We start from the raw sequence: 18582 nt of genomic DNA, 5'->3' as shown, positions 1-18582 counted from the left end.
TACATGTGATGTAACTGAATCTTTGAAGAACTCTGTGAAATTCACATTTAACAGATGAGGAAACTAAAGCTTAAGGAGATAACGGGTCTGTGCATACAACTTCACCCTCCTAATCATTGTTTTTTTTTTTTTTTTTTTTTTTTTTTTTTGAGAGAGAGAGAGAACACGAGTGAGCACACAAGTGGGCCGGGGGGCAGCAAGCAAAAGCAGCAGGATCCGCACTATGTGGGGCTTGATCCCAGGTGACCTGAGCCAAAGTGATTAAGTGATACTTTTAAAGATTTTATTTTTAAGTAATCTCTACACCCAACGTGGGCTCAAACTCACAACCCCAAGATCAAGTCGCCTGCTCTTCTGACTGAGCCAGCCAGGCGCCCATTAAGTGGTTCTTTCATCATACATAAGCTTACTTTGTTACAACCAAAGCGTCTTTGTTCTGTTTAGTTTTTATATAGAAATGGAAAAACGAATATATTTACCATTTTCCCTTAAACACCAGAATTCTTGAAATTTTTGAATCCTGTGGACTTTCACCTTTTCTAAGATTTTATTTGAAAGAGAGATCACAAGTAGGCACAGAGAGGGGGGGAAGCAGGTTCCCTGCTGAGTAGAGAGGCCGAATCGGGGCTCGATCTCAAGACCCTAAGATCATGTCCTGAGCCGAAGGCAGTCTTTAACCCACTGAGCCACCCAGGCGCCCTACTTCCATCTTTTCTATACAAATATAGGTAACAGGCAGGGATGTGAGACTAAATGAGGCCATTCTGGAATGATGGTGGTACTTGTACAGGGTCCTGGGGAGGCCGTCATTTCCTTAGATGCAAAATAGTGGCCAAGTTTAAGGCCCTTACATGTAGGTGGATAATCTGTCGAAGAATGAACAAATGGGAGCCTGGTTAGTTCTGGAACTCTGGCAGCACGGTAGGGTGGGATAGTTAGCCAAGAGCAATGCCCCTCAGCCCCCAGGTTGAAGGACTGTCAAGAGGGCAGACCTCAAGGCAGAGTCCACTTGGCATTTTCTGAAACTCCACAGATCTGCCTGGGATCAGGCCCCTGCTGAGGGGCCCGGAGAGCCTGCAGAGAGCTCCTTCTGAGCAGCTGGAGGAGGCCAGGGCAGGGCGGGGCCCAGGGCTGGGTGGGTTTGAGCACCATGCTCTTCACCATCACCAGAGTCCCGCTCAAATGTTCTATTTTTAAAGCCAAGTAACAGCATTCTTCCTCCAGCCCCCAAAGTGAAAATTGGAGCAGCAATGATTGCTCTGATAAAGGACAAGGTGGAGGTGGGACAGGAGATAGAATGAGCCACTGGGGATGAAAAGCGGCAGAGGGAGATGAGCACAGTGCCGCCCCCTGAAGACATGCCAGCCAGTCCCCAAACCTCCACCAGCCAGTGCTGGTTCCCCTCCCCCTCTCCTCAGCAGAGGAAGACGTGTGCAGGGGAGGAGGGAGTGCTTTACTCCTGCCACGGATGGGACGGGGGTGGACCAGACAGTTGTGAACAGTACAGGAGCCCAGATGCTAGGTCCAATAACAGTTTTTATTCCCTTGGAACAAAGATCTGTGGGAACGAAACTCCGAAAAGGAAACATGAACATGAACAACAAAATGACACTAGGGTGCCGTGCCAGGTGGATGGCACACTCCACAGTGGACCTGGTCTTGCCCTGGTTTCTCGGATCAACATGTGCCCCGTCCCCAAGTGCCCATGACATAGTTGGAGGGTGGGGGCAGTGAGGAGGAAAGCTTCGCTACTCTATGCAAGGGAGACGAATGTACCAGTCTCTTCTGAGGTCTTTCAGGGACACCAAACCCTCCCCCTCAAGAACGGAGGTAGACAGGCAAGAATGAGAGGGGCCTGGGCGTCACAGATAATTAGAAAGTAGTCACGGACCCTTTGTGGCTAACAGAAATTTATGTTTAAAACAGTACCACAAGAGAAGCAACAGCTGGCTAAGACAGCTTTGTGTTTCACGGTAAACATGGCCAACCTTGTCAAGTCGGGCCTCAGAACAGTGATAACTAGCACTACTGTTTCTGTTCACTTCAAAGAAGCCTGATGGTGGTTAATCAGGAGCCATTTTCCGTTTCCCAGAGGATTTGCTTTGATCCCCTTTCCTAGCAAAATCCTTTCCCTGGCAAGCCTGGTCCTCTAGAGAACAGACTGTCAAGGGACAGGTAAAAACCCTGTCCTACACTCACACTTCTCATGACACAACAGCTTCTATTGCAGCCCAAACACCTAGAAACAAGGTCCTTTGGTGGGCTAGATAATCCAGTCTTTGATTGTCCCTGTTGGGTATCACCTAACTGATTGCTATACTAGAAGATGGCCTCTGGCACTGGGACCTAAGCCCAGATCACAGTGAGGTCTCCTGGAGGATGAAGGTGGGGCTGTTCCCTTGGTGGGCTGAGCCTTCCTCAGGCACTGCCATGGCCTCCTTGTCTCTGCCGTTCTTCAACATCCCATTACTCATCTTTTCTGGAAATGTAGCAGTGTCCACGGAGAGGTCCTGGAGAACACAGAGCAAAGAGATAGACAGGACGAGACAAAGGAGTGAAGGAACTCAGGCAGAAAAGCTGGTAGACACTGCTTTGATCCCTGCTGGAAGGGAGATCAGCAAAGGGCAGTCAGGAAGAAAAGGAGGAGCAAAGCACAAGGTTAAGATTAAGGTTAAGCACAAGGTGGTAGGCAGGGGGCACGGGAGGGAGAGGAAAGGCCAGCACACCAGGCACCTCTCTGGGCTGAGCTACCAAGCCAGCACTCCTCTGAGGGCAGAAGCTGGGGGCAGTTACTGCGGGACTGTCCAGGTTCAGACAAATAATCTGAGTTGCTGGGGAGGAGAAAGGAAAGGGGCAGAAGGGAATTTGGAAGGTCTGGTATTAAGAGAGGGAAGGGAGGGTATGATCTGGACAATACAGCTGCTACCTGGCTGTAGCTGGTGCAGTGAAATCGCTTCTGACAGGACAGGGGCAGGAGGGCACGGAGCTTTGGCAACACTGGGTAAATGGTCCGAGGATTCAGGGTCCGGCCCCGCATTCCCCCTGAAGGCAAAGGCACTTCTGAGTCTCCTACTGTGTAACCGGTGCACACCCAGCAAGCCACCTGGTCTCAGGGCTCTAAGTCCCCAGCCCCTGCCCACCTCCCTGAGCTCAGCCAAGAAGCCCAAGGACCCCAGAGGGCAGGGTCAGTTCTCCCGGAGTCCAGATTCCCTGAGTGGCCTCCCTTGCTTCTCCAGGACCCCATTCCGCACGCCCTCACCAGTGAGCAGACTGACAATCAGGCCCACCACAATGACTGTGGTTGAGTTGTGAGCGCTGTACCATAAATACGACAAGGAGTAGAAATGCTGCAGCCCTGTAGGCCTGCGGAGAACCGGAGTAAGGACAGTTAGCAATTCACTGACAGGGCATTCCTCAGAGACACAGTCCTAGGATCTTGGGACTCAATATCTCCCTGAGGAATCTAGTGGCTCATCCCTTACCAAGACCCCTGGGAAACCCCTCAAAAATGAGTTATTTTCCCCAAGGAGAGAGTGAGCCCCAACTCACTTGGAGAGGGTGGTTGAGGGCATCAGTGTGGTCATGGTGACGGTGGTCAGGTTACTAGGCAGGGAAAAGCTGGATATATTAGGGGGAGAAGGTGCCATGCCGGAGGCCATGTTGGACACTATGCTTCCGATGCCGATCCAGAAGGCCATGATGAGTCCAGCCAACAGGCCCACAATGGCACCCTGGCCAGAGAAACAACACATTCTCCTGTCATGATGCGAGCCCCAATAAATCTTCACAACAGTTCCCAGAACTCATGGGGAGAGACCTGCCAAACCATTTCTTAGGTCCACCCCTGTACATGACGGTGGAACCAGATGGATTACTCACAGGAGGGTTGGCACAAGGAAAGAACATCCCAAGACAGAAGAGTCCAAGCAGCGGCCCCCCAACCATGCCAAAGATGCTGAGTGCTGCCTGTGGAGGACAGGGTTGGCGGGGGGGGGGGGGGAGAGAACATTCAGGCTCAGAGAGCCCCAGCCTCACCAGTGCAGAGCAGAGCACAGCCACCTGCCAATGCCTCAGCACCCCACTTGTCAGATCTGTTGGTATCTTCTACCTGGAAATATCATAATGCAGAATTCTAGGGGGCGAATCCTGGGAATGTTACAGGAATGTACTTTGGGTTGTCCTCTGAGGCTGTTCCCTAGATGGCTCTGAGCCGACAACATCCTAGGAATGACTCTAGGGAAGGCTACTCACAGCTAAAGGTGGTCCATCAAAGGCGAAGTTTCAATACCCATTCCTATACCATTCCCTTCACATCGGCTGTCTCCCTCAACTTCCTGTTTCGATCAGCTCCTTTCTCCCCTAAAAACTGCTTTCTTCTCTGCATAATCCTTACCTGTAGCACAGGTCCCATCTGGGAAGAAACATACGCCATTCCCAGACAAAGTAGCCCATAGCCAAAGGCTGGGAAAAAAAGAAGGGAGGAAAACAGGCCAAGAGAAGTTAACACATTTAAAAGGGGGAAAAGTAGAGCAAAGCTCCTTCCTCAGCCAAACCATTACCTCTGTGTCCCTGGAAATGGCATATTCCCTCCTGCCCCAGCTCCAGGTCCCTCCCACCTGGTTTTCCCACCTATGTGATTCAGAGGCCTTCCCAGGAAATGCCCTGAGATGTCAACAAGGTTGTGTGTACTTCGTTTGGCAAGCGCTGAGCCCAGGCTAAACCTGGTGCTGTGAAGCAGACTGATAAGGCGCTTAGGGTGTGTCTTAGAAAGAATACGACTGAAAAGATGACGAAGCATAATCGCACCAAGGATTCTGGAAAGCATGATGGCCTGGACTTCAGAGAACGGAGGGAACCAGGGTCGGATCAGATCTTCCATCGTAACAGTTGCCAATGAATTAAAAGCAGAAGATATGGTGCTGAAAGGGGGAAGACAAAGATGAGCCATGCTGAGTCTGGGGGCTGAAAGGCAAAACCCACAGGGGGCCTGCTGAGGGAAGAGCGCCCTAAAGGCAGGAGAGGACATGTGCAGCCAGAAGCCATCTTCACGGCTGGCAGCTGAGCAAGAGGCCCAGAAGGCAAGGACACTTGCCCTTTGCTGAATGGGATACAGGTTTTGATCAAGTAGAATCAATTCTCGGTGTTGTAAAAGACTCCTTCCCCAGTAAGGGGGCATCTTCTGGGAGAGGATATGCTCCCTTCTACACAGACGAGCTGTCCCTCGTCATCCGCAGACGGATGCGCACATTGAGAAACTGAGAGAGACCCCTCCACCTGGGGCCACGTGGGGATCAGCTGCACAAGCCCAAGGGAAACGGTCAAGGAGGGTACCTGAGGGAGCCACTGAAGAGGCAGGCGACAAAGAGGCCAGGCAGGCCCGGCAGGTCTTTCAGGAGGTCCATCACAAAGTAGAGAACGAACTGCAGGCAGAGCAGAAGTGCACAGCCCCGCTGAGAGGAGAGCCCTGCCCTGGGGTGTGGCGTGCGACAAGCCCCCTGCACGCGCCGCTACCAGTCTATGGAGAGTGAGTGATTGCAAAGGGAGCTCAGCACTGAGGGTGACCCAGTTAATACAGAGAAAACGGGCTCCAGAGAATAACGCAGTTCACGCCCCAACCCTGCCCCTGACTAGCAGTGTGGCGAGGATTCTGACCACCTCCATGAGGCTTTTTTCTTTTCTGTCCAATGAGGCTGTTGTAACGAACGGAAGGCACCAGGTGGGGGAGAGCTCCCAGCAGAGCGCAGGGCACGGTGCACAGTGGTGAGCCGGTAATACAGGCAGGACCCTCCCCCCACCAGCAGGGTGAGCACCAGGATGCGGCGATGCTGGCCAGGGGCTGGGCCCCTCCTGTGCCAGCCTGTAGAATCCCACAGTGGAAAACGACTTACGTCCATTTCCTACCCAAGGTGAGAGTCCTTTCTGCAGCCAACCAGACACTCCTGTTGGGGGGCCAGGCTGGCCTTCATGGGCAGAGAAGGGTGCCAGGGAGGACTTCTCACCTGGTCAGGGGCTGCCTGAGCCTGCTGGGCGCTCATAGCATACTCCTGGTAGTAGACAAACATGACCAGGCCAATGAGGCAGCTCATGCAGAGGACCAACTGCTGGCAGGGGAAGACGGCATAGCAGGAGCTGCGGAGAGACCGGCGCCAAGGCTCTGCCTACACACCCTCAGGCACGTCCCCGAGCTCCGGAAAGCAGACCCATATCCCGGCCCCGATGGGTGTGCGTGTATGCTCTGGCATCCTGCCCCAACCCCAAAATGGGGCCCACTCTTCTCTGCTCCTCCCTGGTATTCCTGTCCCTGTACTCACAGCACAGCAGCCTTCTCCGTGCGGGAACTGAGGTAGCGCTGCACCTGAGCCTGGTTCACCCCATACAAGGACAGCATCATGAAGACACCCCCAAAAGCCAATGTCCAGAAAGTGTGCCGAACAAAAGGATCTGGATCCAGCCTACAACAGACACCAACTGGACACTGCGGCATAGCCCCAGACGGACGCAGCCTTCCTCGCACTCCTACAACGGGGGGCTGAGCAGAGACACTGCTGCAGGGCAAAGGAGCTACTGAAGGCAAGAACCGGGGGGACTCAAGAAGCAGTGCAGCACGATGGAGGAAGGGTTCCACCCCTTCAACCCACAGCCGCATGCCAGGTACTAAAACTATCTTGACCCTCCTTACCCACCAGAACCCCGTGGTCACCCTCCGTCTCTGCAGGGCCAGCTCCCCACCCGTCTCAGTGCCGCCCCTAAGGCTTCCACAGCTTGCCCTCTGTTTACTGCAGCCCTGAGTTCAGGCTCTAGGACGGGCTCAGCCCCCAGGTCCTACAGACCCCAGCCAGGGGAAGGGGTGTACTTACACGATCCCAGAGATGAGGCCATGCTGGGAAGCCACTTCCCACACATGCCCCAAGCCGCCCACCTTGGCAGACCCCACAATGATAACCACCAGCTGCCCTATGAACATGACCAGCGTCTGGAACACGTCTGTCCAGATGACTGCCTTCAGCCCACCCTGCAGCGCAAAGAAAGCATGCCTGCCACAGATGTCTTTAAAACCACCCACAAGTGAAGAACCATGCCTCCCAGCAGCAAAGGACTATACTGCCCCCAGGGGCATAACTGTGGAGACTCTGTTGACATCCTTCCCATCCCATCTCCTACATCCTGTCTCACCCCACTCCAGAACTCCATCCCATCTCACCTACATTTTTACCTTATCCCTTTTTTTTTCCTCCCATCTCCCCTCCCTCTCCTAAGACTTACTACACTTACCAGAGCAGTATAGATGGTACAAACAATGCCTAGGGTCAGCACCGACAGCCACAGATCAAAGCCAGTCACTGCAAACAGATAAAAACCACATTCCTGTCTCTGGAAGAGGGTTTCCCAACAGAGAAACCAGAAAAACCCCAGTAAGACATGAAGTATTTGGCCATCGAGGATGAAATAAATCATTCACCACAAAGGGAAAAAAATGTGTGAATCCCACCAAAAGGTGTTGATTAACCAGCTGAGATGAGACAGAGTAATGTGTGATTAGCTTCGGGTGAGGTGAACCAAGGTACTTCCACCTCCAGCAGAGACCAGCCAAGGGCCCATGCAGTGAAGTAACTCCTTGGCCAAGGTCAGATTCTTTTCTGCACAGTCTCCTCTACCCGCCCCTCCCAGAGGTATTTTCCCAGTCTGCTGTGGCTGAGAGCCAAGGGCTGTGACTCCTCACCTGCATTGAGGGCCAGTGATGGTGCATAGAGCACAACTCCCATGTAGATCACCTGTTGGATATGGAAAAGGGAATGTGAACGGGAGGGGAAATGAGGGTGAGCAGAGAAAAAAGCTGGACCTCAGCTCCAATATCCTAATGGCCTCCCTTCACCTAGGCTCACTTCCCTTTCCCCTCCTCCAAATCTTGGCTTGCCGCCACCATAGTGACGGTGCTGCAACCGAAGGAATAGGAAGCAGGATGCCTCTGGTGGCTTCAGGGACACTGACCCCTAGTGGGACCTTCAATCTTGCCAGTTTGAAAGCAGGAGAAGCTCACAATGCTTCAGTATAACGGGGTTTGGGTCCCTCTATCATATCGCAGGCTCAAATTCGACCCTCATTTCTACTTACCATCTGAAAGATGAAGGTCACAGTCCCACAAACCCGCACAGCTTTATTGAATCGGAGCTCCAGGTACTAGATAGGAATATATACACACGTACACATATAAAGAAAAAAAGAAAAAACAAAGGTATTCCTCCCCATTCTAACCCCACAATTCAACCTCCCTCAAGAAACCCAGGAACATGAAGGAATATTCAACTCCTATCTGCTCTGGGCCTCTCGGCACAGCCCCTTCCTTCTCTTCCCACGTGACCTCACCCCGAAAGAATCTAAAATCACACAGTGTGTCCCGTCACTCTCATGAGGCAGAGGAGGTCCAGGGACCCAGATCCTTCATACATGCGCTCTTCCTTCTCTCTATCCCCGACCCTGATGGTCCTGTGTGTTCTTCCTCCTCCCTGCTCACCTCATAGGCACTGGTGAGATGTAGGCGGTAGAAGACAGGGATGAAGACGTGTGCTGGGATCAGCAGGCCCAGAAAATAGCAGCAGCCCAGGAACCAATACTGGGTCCCAAATCGGTAGATCTCGGACGGAACACCCAAGATGGCCACGGCTGATTGGAAGGTGGCCAGCAGAGACAGAGCCACAGGAAGACAGCTCATTTCTCGGTCTGCCATGAGCAGCTGGCCAACAGTATGCCGGCCCCAGCCACGACAGGCATGGTAGAGCCCGATAGCAAGGGAGAGAACCAGCAGCAGCACAAACACTACATAGTCCGTGAGGGAGAAAGTAGATGTGACCGTGTCTGTGTCTGAGGTTGGGAGCAGGGGAGCCGAGGTGCTCACCCCCACACTCATATCTTGATTGTGTCTGTGGCCTACAGCCACTTGCTGCTCCTGTGCTCTCTGGGCTGCCACTCAGCTGGGCAGTGGCACGCAGGTGGCTACAGCCTGGCTTCCAGCCACGATCTCACAGTCCTTCTCCACCAAGTGACATTGTCCAAGGTGAGCTGCAAAGGAAATCAGCTCCTCGTCAGGCTTACCCTGCCTTTATGGGCACCCATCCCAAGACCTGTGTATTCCACACCCATCAAACCTGGACCAGCCAGCTCTGCACAACCCTGTAGGTCTGGAGGCCCTAGTATGGATTTGATAGGGGAGAAAGGAAGCAGCAGAGTAAGACAGGCAGGAGATCATTTTGGGCATCCATAGCAGTGAAATATAAGAACCTTCTTGGGGCGCCTGGGGCGGGTGGTGCAATCAGATCGTGAGCTCGAACCCTGTGTCAGGGTCTGCACTCAGTGTGCACTCAAGTACACCGCTACACCACTTGGTGTGGAATCTGCTTGGGATACTCTCTCCCTCCGCCCCTCACCCTCCTCACTAAAATAAATTAAATCTTAAAAAACAAAACAAAACAAAACAAAAAAACACAAACCTTCTTAGGTCTCCACCCCAATCACAAAAGAAAAATCAACTCTGGCCCATATTTCTTTTCAAAGACTTCTCTGCCCCCACCTGCAGGCACAGACCGAGTCACTACAGTGCACTAAACCAGCAGACCCCAGCCTGACACCACAGCCTTGCAGGGGAGAAGAAAGCGAGACTAATCACAGCTTGGCTTCCTCTCTTTCCCCTGGCCTCAGCCCCGACCTCCCATATTCCCAGTGTCACCTTCTTAACAGGACCCCTTCTCAACACTGATCCCCAGTGAGATGACCCACATAGCAGCCCCAAACTCCATTCCACATATCCCCAGGCCAACCACTTCCTTCTCCCCGACACTACTAGAGAAGCCCTGCCACCCACTTCTCAGGTCCTCTGCCTGTTAACACTCCAGTCAACAGCAGACCTGGGAACAGGGCTGGGATGCGAAAGTGAGAGGCAATGTGCTGGAGCCAGGAGTTCCGAGTTACGATGACGGAGAAGCAAACCAGCCAGGGAGCTGGGGCAAGGGAACAGCCAGGGAAAGTGCTCCTCCTCTCCTCCTGTAGCAGGAACCTACCTAGAGAGGTAATCTCTGTTGGGAGGCAGCGCTGCCCGGAGAAGCGGTGTCTGGAGCTGGGCAGAAGCTGAGGGTCTGGCTCTATCAGTAGCCGGGGTGAGATGGTCAGTGAGGGGCGGAGTGAAGCTCAGCAGCTATTTGCCCTGGGCCCTTCAGGGAACCAATCAGTGTGATCCAAATGGCCCTATCACCCTATGGCCCCCAAACTCCAGCTCAGTCCTAGAGGCTCCAGAGTGGGGAACAGGGAGCTCACATTCAACAGCATTCTTAGCTGGATTAGGCTTTTCACTTTAAGTCACACTTGGCACTGTGTGCTAGAGGGAATTAGAAAGTAGGAGCCCCGGGAAATGGGAAAGTTGCTTTTCTGACTCTTCCACCAAAAATACTAATCCTCAAAGAATACAGCATTATCCTCAGAACAAGGACAGGATTATACTACTTGAAAACTTAAGGAAACATTAAGAGATCACTATCATGACCCCCTCAGTTACCAACAAAAATACTGAGGTCCAGATGACTCAAGTGATCTTTCCAGAACCACAGAGCCGATTATTGTCAGTCTAGATTAGAGCTCGGGTCTCCTGATTCCCCATCCATCCACAATTCATTTATACCATGATGTCTTTAGAGGATATCCACGATATACATGACATGGAGGAAAAAATACCAAGGCATGTCAGGTTTTCAGACAGCCTAAATGATCAGTTAACACTTTCTAAATACCCCCATTTTCTTTCTTTTTTTTTAGTGAAGCAACTCAGCTCTTAACTTCTTGTAACCCAGAAGTGTGCCATGAACTTTATGAACTTTAAAAATGATAATAAAAAAGCACCCTTCGCTATCACTTTTAACACACCACCTCTCTGGTTTATGAACTTTAAGTGAACACTGTCTAGTTCTCAAGGAAATAGAGTCAGAAAAGTTAAAGAACTTCCTTAAGGTTACAGGGCACGACACAAAACAAGAGACAAAGAAAGAATGTTATCTGCAGCTAGGACAGGTGATTTACCAAGGGGCCCATCCTTACTATTCCTAGAACCAGGGCGGGAGCAGAATGTTAACTGTAATCAGTCATTCACTGAACAAAGTTTAGATTCCAACTAGTCTAGACACACATTAATATAACCTGCGTCTTCTGTTCTTGCCCACTAGGAGAAAGATCAGCCTGTCTGTCTTCTGGTTCACTCACACTGTGTTCTCGGGCAGATGTCACCTGGCCATCAAGATAGGGTCTTACACGGACCAAACCTGAACTCTGAACCTCGTGGGGCCAACAAAGAGAGGAAATCGGAGGCGGCAACTCTTGGATCACATGCTCTATGAGTCACAAAATGTTAGTACCCAGAATAGCGTTCCCAACAGACCACTCTGGTTTAACCTAAAGATGCCCCGGGCTTCTGTACATTGCAACATCTTTAGTTCTCACTCCTTTTTGGCAAATTGTACTGTGACAGAGGTGATGGAAAATACTGGAGAATATGCGAAGGTGTCTGCTGTGTGCCCGTAAGAATGTACAGCTGTAAAGAGTTAGCGCTAATGCTACAGTGGTTAGAAAGCAAAAATGGGTCTCAGTGTAGACTAGAACACAGGCATACAGGACTGGAGACTCTCCCGCTGGGGTAAATTGGTGGAGCTTCTAGATAGAATTCTATTTGCATGAGATGCAGAGAACCTTCCTGGAGGGCTGAACAGAGAGCCAGGTAAGACAGGAAAAACCTGACCCCGTAACAAAGTGTTCCTTAGACAAGATTCTAAGAACAGGATAGTTACTGGCTTTCTAAAAATTCTATGGCTCTAAACCCCATGGACTTGCATCTCTCTCAGAGGGGGAGCCAAAAGAGCACAGTGGTTTCACTGAAACTAACGCTCGGTAGTGAGCTGTGAGACCCCTTTCTAAAAGTACAACACACACAGAAACGGAAGAGGATCTTCTACATCACCATACCCGCCCCCCCCCCCGCCCCGCCCCGCTTTGCCCGCCTGCTCTGAATTACCTTGACTCCTACAAAAGGCAAAGGGGACCACTGCAGGACCCACTGTCCCGAGAGCGATTCCTTCAAAATCTGCCCTTGTGCCTAGAATTCCTGGAGGTCTGAAAGCTCAGGTACCCTCATTAAAATGCTAAGAACTACACCTATGCCCCAGAGGACGCGCCAGCCAGCGGCCGGTAAATCCTTTCAAGGAGAGTCTACATAACCTGCGGGTATGGGGAAGAGAAGCCGGGCCGGCCACGCACTCAAGATGAGTCAGCTCTGATGAGCTTTTGCCTGGCGCTAATCAAAGGCAACACGCAGTCCCCTGCGCGCGCGGGGCTCCCCAGGGCCAGCCGGGGGCAGCGCTCGCCCTTCCCTTACCTCGGCGGCTCAGCCAGGGCTAAGAAGGTCCAGTCGTGTTCCCTGAGATCAGCATCGCTCCGCTTCTCTGGGAAGGAAAAGGAGATAAGGCGCCGGCAAGCGCCTATCCCGCTCCTCCCTCCTCACCAAGGATCCGGCCGCCACGCGGTCTCCGGACTGAGATGAAGGCGCCAGGGTGCCCGGAGCCTACCCAGGCTCGTCTCCTCCCGCCGGGCTTTGCCCTTCACTCTTCGCTCATCTAGCACCCTTACCCTCTTTATTTGCTGGCTTCCCGCCTTCCCTCCACACGTGAGGTAGCTTAACCACTACACCACGCGGTCTCAACTCAGGTCTTCCCGCGCCTCCACGCGGGGAACCAGCTCGCCCCGCCCCTCCCCGCCACCGCACCACTCTCGGGAGCCTCCTGGCACGGGTCCCCATACGCTGGCCCGCCCGGGTGCGGCCCATTTGCCGGGTCTCCACCTTTGGGTGCAGCGGGGCGGCCGAGCCGGGCCTGCCACATGCCGGCTGAGTGACAGCGGGGGCCCGCCCCCTGGCCGCCTCACGTGGCGCCGCCATGTTTACTGAGGGCGAACGGAGAAGGCCCCGGGGCACGGCGATGACGCAACCTCGGCGTCCGGAAGCGAGGAGTGCGCAGCTGAAAGAGCGGCGGCGCGGTGGCCTTCTCTAGCAGGGGAAAACGAGAGGAAGTAGGGCAGTCGGCCGTAACGGGGATTAGAGCGCAGAGAAGAGCTCTGACCTCTTCAAGCAGCGGCAAGCCCCAACTTGTGCGGGGCAACTAGACCACGCCCGGGGAGGGCGGAGCCACACGCGCAAGTCTCGCGAGGCGCTGAAAAGGACGGAGGGAGCGAAAAATGGCTCTTCGCGGGCAGGGGTGTCCTTCATTCCTGGTCCCTTGGGCAGCGACCCTGCTCCTCGCTCTGGGCGCGGAAAGGGCTCTGGCGCTACCCGAGGTACAGAAGCAAGTTAGAGGTCGGGCTGAAGCAGAGCTGCTGGGCAACCTTATCTCGCGCTCTCCCGCCCTCGGATCTCCCCTCTCCCTAGCCCGCCCGTGGCTCGGATTTGGTCCCCGAGGCTTCCCTAGCTGTAGCCCAGCCGGCCCCGGCTCCCGAGTACTCACGCTGCTCAGGTCTCCCGGTGCCCTCGCCCTGCTGACGTAGACCTTTAAAATTTGATCTCCTTGTTCCTTAATCTGAGTAACTTTAACATTTTCGGCTACGGTCGAGTTCTCTGGCTCTTCAAGCTCATCATGCGCAAATGCCGTATATCGTGCTGGGGCAGTACTGTACCTTCTGTAAAGCTTGATGAGTTCTTTGTGTACCTGCAGTGCTTTATACCTGGCCAAACCGGGTCTGTTAGATTGAGAAGTCACTGGAGAGAGCGTAATAAATATGTTCGAACAGTGATCTTCGAAGATGTCCTTTCCTGGACAAGGTTTGGTGCAGCAAGTCTCTAGTGTGCTGATTTGGCTTCTGACTCTAGGCGAAGAAATGAGTCCCCGAGTCAAACTTGATACAAAGATAGGACACTTTACCAGACCAGTATTAAAGGAATTCGGAAGAGTGTACTGGCAGTTAACTTTTGCTACCTATTTGTTCTTTTCTTGGCTTTTCTTTCTGGAATCCTAATACCTTCCTCTTTTCTGCAGATATGCATGCTGTGTCCAGGGAGTGTACAAGATTTGTCTGAAGTGGCTCTTTATTGTAAGCAGACACCAGAGCTAATGCTGCACTCCCGCTGCTGCCTGAATCAGGAGGGCACCATCGTGGGGTGAGGGAGGAAAAGACAACTGCGGATACTGGAAGAATTCCCAAGCTGGATTGCTTTTTTTTCTTTTTTTAAAGTAGACTTTGTGCCCAATGTGGGGTTTGAACTTAGGACCCTGAGTTCAAGACTTGGGCTGAAATCAAGAGTCCAACACTGAACCCACTGAGCCACCCAGGCACCCACATGCCCCTGCCCCAGATTCTTGAAGGCTTGCCTGATTGGCTTTTGGAATAAATACTGGTGCCTGTTTTGGGGGGCATCTAAATCATGATTCTCATACATTTAAATGTGTTACAGCATTTTTAGCTAGGTAAAGAACCCTGCGATCTTCCTGGTTGGAACTACCTAGAAGTCATACTTTTTGCCCATTAAAAAAAAAACCCTTATGGCTTCCTCTTATTTTTAAAAATACATCATTTATTTATTTGAGATGCAGAGTGAGCAAGAGAGTACGGGAGCAGGGGCAGAGGGAGAGGGAGATGCGGACTCCCCCACTGAGCAGGGAGCCGGATGCTGGGCTCTGTTTCAGGATGCCAGGGTCATGACCTGAGCCTAAGGCAAATGCTTAACCAACTGAGCCACCCAGGTGCCCCATATACGGCTTCCTCTTAAAAGAAGTTTTGTTCTTTTGTTTATTTTCAACTTTGGTTAGTGTGTGTTTCCGGGAAACGGCTCCCTTAGCCTCCAAAGCGCTTTGTTTATAGGGTATTCTTCCCTTCCTATGAGTTCATGGTTGTCTCGAGGCAAATTCCTCTTCTGTAAATTCTGTCCCCTTAATGAAGGTTAGTCCCTGCATTTTCTCCCTTTACACTCTGAGGATTCACTCTTAGGGCTTCAGTTATAACCACCATGCAGGTGTTCCCCAAACTAGATCTCTTTTAGTATCCTCGACCCCCTCCAACCTGCAGGTACACGTGAGTACTTTTTCTTCCTATTAAACATTTCCTCTTGAGTGCACACTCATTTCAGAATCCTAAATGTCATCTGTCTGGCTCCCATTCTCCTCTCTCCCTGATTACTTCAATACTTCTCTATATGAAACTGTCTGAAAACCAAATTTTTTTTTCCCCATCATCTGGTTTTAAAATTAGAATGGTCTGTTGCCTTCAGGATAAAGTTCAAATCAGAAACCATGACAGATTGGTCTCAATCCACTTTCAATAATTTTTTCCAATTATTTGTCCACTAAAAGCTTTCATGAGGGTCTGGCTTGAGCCAAACTGGCCTACTTCCGAAAGCATTCCGCTTTTGTTTCTTTGTTCATTCAGGCCTTTTTCCTTACCTGAAATTTCGTTCCTCCACCAAATTAAAACATAGCCATCCTTTAATTCCAGCATCTTCTGTGAATGGTCTACTCAATGCTAGAATAATATCTTTTTTTTTTTTTTACTTTTAATCCTTAGTGTCTATACAATTCAAAATTATTCATATACTGTCCTGTGATTTCTTTTAAATTATAATTTAATGTTTATGTTGTTTTTATATTTGGCGATGGTTTTCCTCTACTACATTGTAAGGTACTTGAAAGCTAAGATACTGAGGGTTTTCTTTTTCTTCCAATTTTTGCAGTTAATAGGCATTCAGTAGGGGTGCCTAGGCAGCTCAGTCCGTTAAACGGCTGCCTTTGGCTCAGGTCATGATCTTAGGGTTGTGGGATCAAGCCCTGCATTGGGTCCCCTGCTCAGTGGAGAGTCTGCTTCTCCCTCTCCCTCTGCCACTCCCCTGCTTGTGCTCTTTCACTCTGTCAAATAAATAAAATCTTAAAAAAAAAAGTAGACACTCAGTAAATATTTGAAGAATAAAGGAACAGTTAGCAATATATAGTGAAGAAAAAATAATGCGGCATGGTCCTTAATATCCAGTAATTTGTCTCCAGTCTGTGACAGAAAAGGCACTTGGGAAAAAATTTCATTTATGTGACTTGAGTTTTTTTCCCATTTGAAGGCCATTTGTGGATCTGAGAATCATAACAATACAGTGTGAGATTCACTAACCTAGACAAGGAACAAATTTCTTCCAATAGATGCACAGATGCATAGATACTACTGAGTAGAGCGATACTATCTGATAGCATTTCCTGCTATGATGGAAATGTTCCATCTGTACTCTCCAACATAGTAGCTACTAATCACATGGTGAGTGGTTACTGAATATTTGAAATGTGGCTAGTGCAAATGAAAAACTGTATTTTTTTATTTTTTTTACCTAATTAGCTACACATAACTAGTGGTGACTGAACTGGACAGGGCAGAATTGAAACATCCACCACAGCATCTAGTGTGTGGCCGTGAACACAGCTGTGTTTAATTAATATTAGCTGAAAAGAGGGTTATATTAGGTGGAGAGAGACCTATAATTACAACGATTACTGTTGTTTCCTCAGGCTGGATCTCCAGAACTGTTCTCTAAGGGACCCTGGTCCAAACTTTCCTCAGGCACATACTGCTGTCATCATGTAAGTGGTTAGTTATCCTCCCCGACGGCAACTGTGGTGAAGGGTTGATGGGCAAGTCTTTGAGGATGGACTCCTAAAAAGATGTTTAAATATGAATGTCCAAACTTGGACAACTCAGAATGAGAACTGGATTATCAGCCCAGGAAGATGTGGGAATGGAAGTACAGTGTTTTCCTAGAGCACAGCACTAACCGTGTGTGCTTTGCAGAGACCTGCAAGCAAACCCCCTCAAAGATGACTTGGCCAACACCTTCCGTGGCTTTACCCAGCTCCAGACTCTGTGAGTAAGGGCATAGGGTTGGGGAGAGGACCAAAGAGGGTCAGTGCTGTGAGCTCAGCAACTTGGGGCTGTGCATTATGACTGCCTGTGTTGTTTTCAGGATACTGCCCCAAAATGTCAGCTGTCCTGGAGGTATTAATGCCTGGAATACTGTCACCTTTTACACAAAAAATCAAACCTGCCAAGGGCAAAGGAACTTTTGCAACAGCACGTGGGACCAAGGTATGCTGTCTCATCTCCACTCTTTCAGGAACTGCCTTTCCTCCCTTGTATTCTCCGTTTTAGATCTGGCAGTAAAGTTGGTTAAGTCCCTCTTGTTCAAGTTTCCGAACTTCTAATCCCTTGAAAGAAAAGGTCGTAAGATGTATTGTTGTGGTTATGTTCTTTTTAAAAAATTTTAAAAATTCAGTTAGCCAACATATAGTAGTACATCATTAGTTTCAGATGTAGTGTTCAATAATTTATCAGTTGTATATAACACCCAGTGCTTATCACATCAATGTGCCTTACTTAATGCCCTCACCCAGTTACCCCACCCTCCACCCACCTCCCCTCCAGCAACCCTCAGTTTGTTTCCTATAGTTAAGAATCTTTCTACACAATTAATGAATCGTTGACTACTACATCAGAAACCAGTGATGTACTATATGTTGGCCAATATAAAAATTGAATATAATAAAATTCTTTCATAGTTTTTTTTTTTTCCCCCTCTGATGACTTCCCATTCGGTTTTCCCTCCCTTCCCCCATGATCCTCTGCACTGTTTCTTATATTCCACATATGAGTGAAACCATAGGATAATTGTCTTTCTCACTTTGACTTTGTTGTGTTCTGATTGTCTGAAATCTTCTCTGCTTTTGACCTAGAAATAATTAAGATAAGCTAAGTTGAAGCAGATATTTGAGAAACCTACATAATGAGATTCAGTGATGTCTCCTGTTTTTCTCTGGTTCACAGAAATGTGTCCTGAGAATGGGTCCTGTGTACCTGATGGTCCAGGTCTCTTGGAATGTGTCTGTGCTGATGGCTTCCATGGCTACAAGTGTATGCGCCAGGTGAGGAATTAGCCCTTCTAATTAGGGATAAGAGAAATGCATAAGGAAGAACCTCTCTGAAAGAAGATCCCTAAGACCAGAGCTGATGCACATTATGTAAAGAAGGAAACTATAAGAGAATTGCCCTGGGTAAGAGGATAGGTATACTAGGAAAGAACTAGGTGTTAGGATGTAGTTCTTGGTGTCATCATATATGAGGAGGGGTTTTTTTTTTGGTTTTATTTTTGGTCATTCACAGGGTTCCTTCTCACTGCTTATGTTCTTCGGTATTCTGGGATCTACCACATTATCCATCTCCATTCTGCTTTGGGGGACCCAACGCCGGAAAGCTAAGACTTCATGAACCTCATAGGTCTTCCTACTGACCTAAAAATCTTCTTGATCTAGCTGAGCCCAGCCAGGGAGATTTTCTTCCTAGATAGGATGATTGACTAGCAGATCCTCCTCAAGACTAAAGCCATCTTTGGCAGGAAGATGGAAAGTTGGCATAGCCTTGGGGTGTTGTGGGCACTGCAGTCCAGGAATGGACGGGGACGGTGCCCCATTTGTGCTTGACTATAATAAACACCTTTTCTTGTCGTTCTTTATTGTTTATTTTTATAGAGAGGCGACCTGGCTT

General features: G+C 50.1%; 2 protein-coding genes across 4 annotated transcripts; one reads left to right on the top strand and one right to left on the bottom strand.

Moving 5' to 3' along the window:
• Window positions 1–1518: 1518 nt before the first annotated feature.
• On the bottom strand, window positions 1519–12862 carry SLC5A6 (solute carrier family 5 member 6). 3 transcript variants are annotated; one of them, XM_032849548.1, is made up of 15 exons: window positions 8513–8905; window positions 8113–8178; window positions 7721–7772; window positions 7273–7340; window positions 6858–7012; window positions 6312–6452; window positions 6000–6129; window positions 5332–5420; window positions 4807–4919; window positions 4394–4461; window positions 3880–3966; window positions 3550–3731; window positions 3260–3363; window positions 2924–3042; window positions 1519–2510 (listed from the first exon to the last, which is right to left on the bottom strand). In XM_032849548.1, exons 1-15 carry the CDS (start codon window positions 8903–8905, stop codon window positions 2358–2360), a joined length of 1920 nt encoding a protein of 639 aa, XP_032705439.1. In that variant the 3' UTR covers window positions 1519–2357. The 3 variants fall into 3 exon arrangements, with proteins under 3 accessions (XP_032705439.1, XP_032705440.1, XP_032705441.1); XM_032849549.1 differs by having other exon boundaries at window positions 2358–2510; window positions 2927–3042; XM_032849550.1 differs by lacking the exons at window positions 1519–2510; window positions 8513–8905 and adding exons at window positions 12407–12473; window positions 12658–12862 and having other exon boundaries at window positions 2517–3042.
• A 234-nt stretch (window positions 12863–13096) lies between these two features.
• On the top strand, window positions 13097–18542 carry ATRAID (all-trans retinoic acid induced differentiation factor). The gene is made up of 7 exons (XM_032849551.1): window positions 13097–13359; window positions 14055–14176; window positions 16557–16628; window positions 16837–16908; window positions 17009–17130; window positions 17866–17963; window positions 18202–18542. Exons 1-7 carry the CDS (start codon window positions 13261–13263, stop codon window positions 18304–18306), a joined length of 690 nt encoding a protein of 229 aa, XP_032705442.1. The 5' UTR covers window positions 13097–13260; the 3' UTR covers window positions 18307–18542.
• The last annotated feature ends 40 nt before the right edge of the window (window positions 18543–18582 follow it).

This window comes from Lontra canadensis, unplaced genomic scaffold (genome assembly GCF_010015895.1).
Source record: "Lontra canadensis isolate GAN:19392208 unplaced genomic scaffold, GSC_riverotter_1.0 scaffold232, whole genome shotgun sequence".
NCBI classification, from domain to species: Eukaryota; Metazoa; Chordata; class Mammalia; order Carnivora; family Mustelidae; genus Lontra; species Lontra canadensis.
Note: the sequence above shows the minus strand (reverse complement) of the source record. Positions and strands in the feature narration are given on the sequence as shown.